Raw genomic sequence first — 8,452 nt, forward strand, 5'->3', positions numbered from 1 at the left:
TATATATATATATATGATCAACATTGTCATTAAAAATAAGGGAAGAATTTAACTAATAACATTTAACCTTAAAATAAATACATTTCTCAATTTTGGAAGGAATAGGAAACAGAAACAGGTTTATTGAACAGTTCTTAGGTTTATTAATAACTTTGTTAAAAAGTAAAAGAAACATCAGGCTTTTTTAATTAAAATACAAGCAGAAGTGTAGCTTCTCCGTCTCTTTACCACTCTTTGTTAAAGTGGTCTAGCCCTGGACCTGGGAATCACCCCTCTCTTCTGCTGAAGTGGTTTAGCCCTGAACCTGACAGCCAATGAGAAGAGACGCGACCTAAACCGTGTAGGAAGTGAAGTTACCCAAACAGACATAATATAAACATACGAATTAAGTACGCGTTGGTGGCGCGTACTTCACACGTATTTTACACGTAGTTAACTCGGCAAAAACGTGTTAAATTTCGACGCGAAAACAACGCGTGATTGTCGCGTTGTTTACGCCTTGTTTATGCGTTGTTTACGCGTCAAAAGGACGCGTAATGATCACGTGATTGTGACAGCGAGGGCTTTCCATATTTGTCTAACTAGTAGCGGTCGTTTGCTGGCTAGCTAGGAGTTGAGGACATTTAATAGTATATTTTTTTTTACTTTTTTGGAGCCGCTAAAGTGTTTGAGTAAAAATTTAGTTGTCTGTGTTAAAAGATGTCAACTCCAGCAAGACGACGTTTAATGAGGGACTTTAAACGGTAAGTTTAAGGGAAACATCTGAGCTAACTATTGCTAACATCCCGGAGCTAGTTTGTTAGCTTCAAGTGGCAATACTAAACTCCACAGAGCCACAAAGTAAATTTCTTTAAGTTATAGATAAGTAGGCCTAAATGTTATCTCGGTTTCTTTTTCGATCTGTATAGCTCCTTYTGATTTTTAAAGTTTTAAAATAAGTTGAGTAATCTGACATGTTGCTKCTACCGGCGTAGGCAAACAAGTCGGAAGTTACAGCGATTTGGTGTTGCAACTCAGGATCGCTGATCGCTTTGTACGCTTTAAATGAACCATAGTTATATGATTTTTGTGGTAAAACTAATAATGGCGTTATTCGTATGAGTTTTGAAGACTTATCAGATGTAGTTTATTTGTGGGCAAAAGGTTCCGGCAGGTTAGTCGGAACACTCGGTGATAAAGTGAGCTGCTTGCCCAGGCCCTGATAGATCATCACTTAGATTCAGGATCAGCAACCATCTGCCACGAGGTCACTAAACACCTGCACACACAGACACAGCACACACAGACACAGCACACACAGACACAGCACACACAGACACAGCACATTCAGCTGGGCCACAGTCTATGTTCTAGTTAAATAGTACTGATACGGTCACATTTTCAAACACTTATTCTGGTTTGACCCACGATTAAAACTTGACTTTGCATTGTTAGTTAACACAATTGCCATCAACTAATAATTGAACAATTTCCTTATTAACTCTGAACCTAGTAGATGAAGGAGGTAGGTACCATATTCCATTATGAAAATCAGTTATTTCTGTGTGGCAGTGTTATTAATGTATTACCTAGTCATTTAGCAAACCACCAGGGCTGGAGCTTGGTTAAAAAGCATTATGTGTCTTATTTTGGTTTATTAATATTTAGAATTAGCAGTCCTTTGGGCTACTAAAGAAACATAATGCAAGTATGTCTACTTTGTATGAAATCAGCATGTTTCCTAATATGACTGTTTTTCTTGCATCTTTCAGGCTGCAAGAAGATCCTCCAGCTGGAGTTAGTGGGGCTCCATCAGAAAACAATATCATGGTGTGGAACGCTGTCATTTTTGGGTAAGTTTTATTAGCTAAAATCTACTTTACAGGTGTACATTTTATTTATTATACTCTTTTATGCATCAGAAATAAAGAAGTACAACCTGAGATGAACAGCAAAACATGAGAAACCAGACAGTGTTATTTATTTATCAAAATGAAACTAAAAACGCAGAGGTATTGTGTGGTATAACTAAGCACACTTTTGTGTGTCTATTCCAGCAGGCTCATCCTAAAATCTGATTATTTAATGTTAGGGGAAAAAAAGACAAAACTCAGACTTWTTAAGTCTCCGTTATAACTCTTAAAGTTGAGATTTGACAATGCAAGTAGTGAAGTTGGCTGGAAAATGCAGTAAAGCTATCCAAAAAGATGCCTCCACGATAGATTTTTCAGATACTTCAGCGATTCTGTGAGGGGAAACTTGTTTTGTCACACTAGTGGGAAAATAAAAAAGTCAAAAAGACAAGTAATTAAAAGAAAAGTAGTAATAACATTTTGTAAACAATGGCCAACAGCGCTAATGCAACTTTAKGCTTGGTTTTGCGGTCAAAGGACTTGGGCCTTCTGCATGTTTTGTATTTAAAACCTTTGTAGAGTCGGACACACTGCCGTGAATTTGACAGCTAATGTTTTATGAAACCGGGTCATTCAAAAGTACAAGATTCCCAAGCACAGCAACAAATYTCAAAGAAAATCAACATATAATAACAGTTCTTCAGAGGAATAACTGTCCAAATCGAATTCTCAGCCAGACTGAAATGCCACGAATGCTCCTTTTTAAAAGAGCTATGCACATCTAAAAACGAGAACGTTTTTTATAGAGAAGTGCGCTACAAATCTTCCACAATCATATAAAATATGAAGAAGACATATAGATAACTACATAATTTGATTTATTGGGGCTATTGGTTGCTTTATGGAGTGGGCTTAGTGTTTACATTTTGGTTTGTTTAATAATAAAAACACAAACCCTGTGTGTTATGTAATGAGTTGTTTAATTTAATTTGAACCAGCTGTTCTGGTATATAAAACCCCAGCAATGTTTTTAGAGCAAGTGCCTTTAATAACTTGAGTTTTAAGTTAATTATCACAGAATGATTTATAAGCTGTTTTTTTTTTTTTGCTCGTTTGTTTAGACCAGAGGGAACACCTTTTGAAGATGGTAAGTTGCTTTTTTCATTTACATTTATTAACCATTGCATGTGAAGATGCTGTTTCTGTTTATAGGTGTGTGTGTTAAAAAAACTGTTTTTAGTTAAACTGTTGTAATGAATCTATTTAAGCTAAATGCATTTCATTTAATACGATATCTATAATTTCAGGAACCTTCAAACTTACCATTGAATTCACAGAAGAGTATCCAAATAAGCCTCCAACAGTGCGATTTGTCTCCAAAATGTTTCATCCTAATGGTATGTAGTATTTATTTGAATTACTGATGTTTTTTTTTTCTGGGAGAGATGTCAGACTTTATGTTCTTTATGTGCTCTTTTGCAGTGTATGCAGATGGTAGCATATGCTTAGATATACTTCAGAATCGTTGGAGTCCAACCTATGATGTCTCTTCAATCCTAACTTCAATACAGGTAATTTAATATTCCGTCACAAAATAAATGCATTTTATGCCGACGTAAAACATTTAAGGATATGATACGCAATACACTACCATAACTGCGCTTTGTCTAAACACATATTACTTAGAAAGCTAACCTACCGATGCTTTCTTTTGTACATTTATAGTCTTTACTGGATGAGCCAAACCCAAACAGTCCAGCCAACAGCCAGGCAGCCCAGCTCTACCAGGAAAACAAACGGGAGTATGAGAAGAGGGTTTCTGCTATTGTTGAACAGAGTTGGCGTGACTGTTGACCTTTGTTGTTGTTGGGAGTATGAACAACCCGGAGTCAAGAAAACGCAGATATGACGACACACCTTTTAAAACCTTTCATTATATTTGTCCTCGAACTGTTGCTAAGTTTGTGAGCTGTAGTGCTTTGGCATTCACTCCTGCAGAATGCTGTTGTGGGACAGAAGCAGTTGTTTGTTCAAAGTTAATGTACCTTGTTATATCTGGGTTACTTGCTATATATACCCCAACTTTTTRTTTTGTTTTTTAGTATGATAGCCTGCCTTTCAATTGGAACAGCTTTAYCTGTTGAATTCCTACATGAAGTTTACTGGTTGATGGTTGCCTGTGTGGTTTGCTGTGTAGATACTGCCTGTTAACTTGTACAGCCTTGTCTTTTGGTTATAAAATTGTCAACGTCTTTCCTCGACAGAAACAAGACAATTAGCAGCTCTCTGAATGTTAACATTTAACCTATTTAGACCTTCAACACATATTTTTTATTTTTAATGGTGTGTTGTCTCAATGGGTTTKTGTGAAAAATTCCAATGCTGTTTTACAATTTTATATATAAAAAAAAAATGGTTACACCTTTTTAAATTTTCTTTCAGGTTATAAAACCTTGCACTGGTAACCCATGTAACAAAATGTACATTTTCTTGTAAATAAAATGCATATTACATCACTTTTCTTGTGCTTCTTTATATCCCGATACTATAACCCAGAATGAAATTCAGTCAGTTAATGATTATCAGTTTTAATTTATTCAGTTTACAGTTGTGAAAACAGACAGGCTAACTGTACTCACATAACTCACATTTAACAAAGACCACAGTTTTAAAAGATTTTCTGATCACTGATGCAGTACGCAGAAAAATCTCGGAATTGTTGAAAAAAGCAAATAATGTGAGTATTGCTGAATAGATGCGTCACTACAGTGAAACTSGAGCTCCTACCTACAGTTAATGTTAATGCCACTCTAATCCTGGTCTTTAATGAGTCATCTGTCAATGTTTTTTAAAGAGCAAAAGAAAAAAAGATACATATTCTGCCGTAATTATGAACGAAACACTAGTGAAATGTTCCTAGTATTAAGACGTAATCCCACAAAGCAGACTACAAGCTCTGATGCACAAAAATTGAAAAAAAAATTTTTGTCTCCTGTTGAATAAGAGCTCATTTTAAAGAAATGAAAAAAAAAATGTATTAAACCAGTTCACTTTGAATCTGTTAAGTGTTCAGTAAATGTGTCACGTTGGGACAGACATACACTCRTGATATGTTTTGTTTTCAAGTCCAAGTTGATGGAAACTTGCTCATGTTTTTCATGCATTTTAATGAGAGGCCTGAGGTTTGATAAGTTCATATCGTCCCACCTGTCCTTCCTGTAAAAGCTGGCCGATCAGCTGGTCTTTGTGAACTTTCCGGCTGACGATAAGGAAGCGCTGCCGCCCCTGTCCGTACGACTTGCTCCGCAGGCCGTATTTTTGAGAAATCTGGTGGATCTGCTTGCGTTCGTCGTTGGTGAGTTCGTTGGAGAATCGAAGGTCGTCCGTTCGATCTGAGCCAGCGTAGTTGCGAATGATGTCCTCGATGTCTCGCTTGGTGAGCTGATTTCCTGTTTTGTCCATGTCCATACCCAAACCTTCTCTGGAGAACTGCTCCTTCACTCTGATCGGCTCCGCGATGCCTTCCCCGTCTCGGCCCAGGCCGCCGCCTTTCCAGCCCATCTTGCGGAGCAGCTGGTTTCCGATGTTGTCCTCCTTGATCTCCTGCCTCATGGCCTCCTCGCCGGAGCGAGCCAGAATCTGAGAGCGGGATATAGCGTCGCTGTGTCCCTCCTTGCGCAAGTTTGATTTGACCACAGCCTGGGTCTGTCTCAAAGTGACTAAAGCTTCGTTCGCCGCAATGTGCTTCACTATTTTCTTTGGACCGATTCCTGCAGCRACGTACTGCCCTTCAAGGTAAACTTCACACTTCCAGCGATGATCAGGCAGCACGGAGAATTTGTAATCAGCAGACACTTTATTAAACTGAGCCGTGTCGTTAATGATGCAGATGGCGTTATCAGAGTTCTCCAAAATCACCAGCTCACTCAGCTGCTTCTTCCTGTTACCCTGTGGCCCAAAGCTTTCACTGGAATCCAGCTGGTTATTTCCTCTGACGTACTGCGATTGTTGCTGCTGCTGCTGTTCTCGTTGTGCTTGGTTCAAGCGGAGCTTTTTTACCGCTTCTTCGGCGGCGGCGTGCTTYGAGCTCTTTTTAGATCCCGTTGCCTCCGCTACCAGCTCGTCCTGCAGGAAAACCCTGCACAGCCACGAATTGTTGGGCAGCTGCTCAAACTTGTAGTCGATCTTCATGCGATTGAAAGCGTTCGAGTTGTTCAAAATGCAGATGGCGTCGTGAGCGTTGTCCATCACCACGAACTCTGTCCAGGGTTTATGGCGGTCGGGCTCATACTGGCCCTTAGAGCTGGGCGCTGGTTTGTCTTCTGGATTCCGGAGCGCAGGTAGGAATGCTGGCGTCGGGCTGTGCATCTGGCACACAACCATGTCGTTGACCATCAAGTGTCTGTATTTACGCTGCACAACACGAACCTCGACTGGTTTTAGGAAAAGCTTCACAGCCTGCTCAGAAGCCCGGTCCCTCGCTCCGTTTTTACTGCCAGAGTATCCAGTAGCCAGATACACACCCTGACATCTCAGTTCACAGGCGTAACCGTCTGTTGGGACTTTCCTGTTCTTTGGCAGGTCAGCCTGAGGAATATCCTTCAGGTTGACATAAATGTACTCTGGGTTGGTTTTGCAAGCCTGGATGCTGCGGCTCAACATGAAATTATAATTTGGCGAGTCACTCCCAGTGATTAAAACGGGGTCCCTGAAGGCCGCAGCCAGTGCGTTACCAACATGAATGATCAGCCGTTGCTTTTCAGCAAATGTGGGTTGAGATATTGGAAGAGGCTGCAAAGATCCAGACTGGGAAACACTGGAATGAATGCTCCTGCCCGGGCTGTTGTAGACTCTACTAAAAGGCCCGCTCGATGACAGCCTGTCCTGATGACCATAGCCCAAACCCTGACGTCCTAAATCCCAGCCTCCAGTTCTGTCCCTGCACCCACCCCCATATCCATTGAATCTCTGGGGCTTGGTATAAGAGTCTAAGCTGTGAGAAGAGGTGTGGGCTTCATACTTGGCTGTGTAGTCATACTGCGTTTTTGACATGAAATTTAAAGAAAGCTCACGACCTCCATAACCTAGTCCACTAGTGCTCCCTGAGGAAATCTCTCTGTCACTAGCTCGGTCTCTATGGGAACCCCAAAAGTCCCTCGAGGATGATGGCATGCGGTCAAAAGCAGGCCTGAGGGAAGAGAAGCCCTGCGCTCTGCTGCTGCTGCTGTGGGAGGAGGAGTGTTGAGAGTCCCGCTGTCTCGCCCCGTACGACTCAGTCCTCCTGCGCTCCTTATCGTTCTCCTTCTCATCAGTGCCGCTTCCTCCACTGCTTCCACCGCTGACGAAGTGCACAGGTTCAAAGCGAGGTCTGGAACTAAATTTTGTGACAGGCATTTTCCTCATGGGCTCGTCTCCTGCAAAAACAAGACTCTGTGTTAAAAATAAAGTCTAATCAGTTGCCTCGTGATTACATCAGGACAATGTCTGACTAAAAGGTAAACAAGCCAAAGAAAAAATGTCTCATTTTTCATATGTTCGGAAGATTTTGCAAAAAAAATTAATTACACACTCCTATTTTTTTATAAAAACATTCTCTGCATGATTAATTGGCTTTATGCTGTGAGTAAAACTCAGCAGGATACATTTTAGGACAAAACATGAGTGAAAGCTACAAATGTTACAACTAATTCAACATCTGCTCCCCTTCAGGGCCTAGAATATTTTACATCACTGTGCGCAAAGTTTCCCTGGGATTTTAACCTTTTATTTCAATTAGTTTTTAGTCCAATCACTGCAAATGACCACAAAACTGCTGACAACAAAATTGCGCCATCCAAAATATGTGTCCTACATATAAGGAAAATTATAAAACAAAATAAAAACAATATCAAACAACAAAAATAAATTCTATGTAATAGTTATTAAGAAAGCTTGTTAATTTGGAAAAGGTTTTAAACTTAAAGAAAAATTGAGCTCCCTGGAGCAAAATTTTACAAACATGATGAAAAGCAGCTTAAGAGTTTTCTGCAATTCTGTAACTATCAGCAAATCAGTTTGTTGTGGTTTAGTAGACTTCATATTTATAAAAGAAATATTTAACAATATAAAACAATAAAACTGAGAATTTAATCCTCTAATACAACTGTGACAACTCACGGCCATCAGAAGATGTAGGTCTCTTTCTCGTTTCTGAACCAGGACATTGGTCAAAAGAGGGCATTTCGCCAATGTCAGTCCCTTCTGCCATCACCAGCACCRATCACATCAAATCCAGGCCATCCCTGTGGAGATTAAGAAAAAATAGTATTAAAAAGGGGGTATTGTACATGCTAAGATAATGAACATGCTTGTATTCATCACTGTACAGTTCTTTCATTGTCTGATGCCTTGACTTTTCAGAATTATGTTTTGTATAGTAGTATTAATTTATATTTTCAAATCTTCCAAGGTGCCAGTTATGGAACTCTCTGTGCATTGCTGCCCAAATCAAATTCTGGAGGTGGTCATTCAACTAGATCTGTTACAAAAGGACAACTGATATTACCAACTTTTAACCCTCCTGTTGTCCTCATTTTCTGTATACACCCTTTGTCCTCCGGGTCAAAATGACCCGTCTCCAC

The 8,452-nt window shown here is 39.9% G+C and overlaps 2 protein-coding genes across 2 annotated transcripts in view; one reads left to right on the forward strand and one right to left on the reverse strand.

Moving 5' to 3' along the window:
• The first annotated feature begins 525 nt into the window (after window positions 1–525).
• On the forward strand, window positions 526–4,348 carry LOC106514632 (ubiquitin-conjugating enzyme E2 A). Its single transcript, XM_014004014.1, has 6 exons — window positions 526–743; window positions 1,752–1,832; window positions 2,954–2,979; window positions 3,140–3,229; window positions 3,315–3,403; window positions 3,558–4,348. The coding sequence occupies exons 1-6, from the start codon at window positions 700–702 to the stop codon at window positions 3,684–3,686; spliced, it is 459 nt and encodes a 152-aa protein (XP_013859468.1). The 5' UTR covers window positions 526–699; the 3' UTR covers window positions 3,687–4,348.
• Window positions 4,349–4,404: 56 nt separating this feature from the next.
• The window catches only part of nkrf (NFKB repressing factor), a 17,408-nt gene continuing 13,360 nt past the window's right edge, over window positions 4,405–8,452 (reverse strand). Inside the window, exons 3-4 of the mRNA XM_014003902.1 lie at window positions 7,989–8,113; window positions 4,405–7,246 (exon numbers count right to left, since the gene is read on the reverse strand). Of these exons, the coding sequence (XP_013859356.1) occupies window positions 4,998–7,246; window positions 7,989–8,079 (2,340 nt within the window). The 5' untranslated portion in view covers window positions 8,080–8,113 and the 3' untranslated portion in view covers window positions 4,405–4,997. The remainder of the gene's footprint in view (window positions 7,247–7,988; window positions 8,114–8,452) is intronic.

Source organism: Austrofundulus limnaeus, unplaced genomic scaffold (genome assembly GCF_001266775.1).
Source record: "Austrofundulus limnaeus strain Quisiro unplaced genomic scaffold, Austrofundulus_limnaeus-1.0 Scaffold1, whole genome shotgun sequence".
NCBI lineage: Eukaryota > Metazoa > Chordata > Actinopteri > Cyprinodontiformes > Rivulidae > Austrofundulus > Austrofundulus limnaeus.

Excerpts from the sequence above, each read along its gene's own strand:
- LOC106514632 (XM_014004014.1), top strand. The coding sequence starts at position 700 with ATGTCAACTCCAGCAAGACGACGTTTAATGAGGGACTTTAAACG. Across the intron at positions 744-1,751 it reads TTAATGAGGGACTTTAAACG|GCTGCAAGAAGATCCTCCAG; the intron begins GTAAGTTTAAGG and ends TGCATCTTTCAG. Across the intron at positions 3,404-3,557 it reads CAATCCTAACTTCAATACAG|TCTTTACTGGATGAGCCAAA; the intron begins GTAATTTAATAT and ends GTACATTTATAG.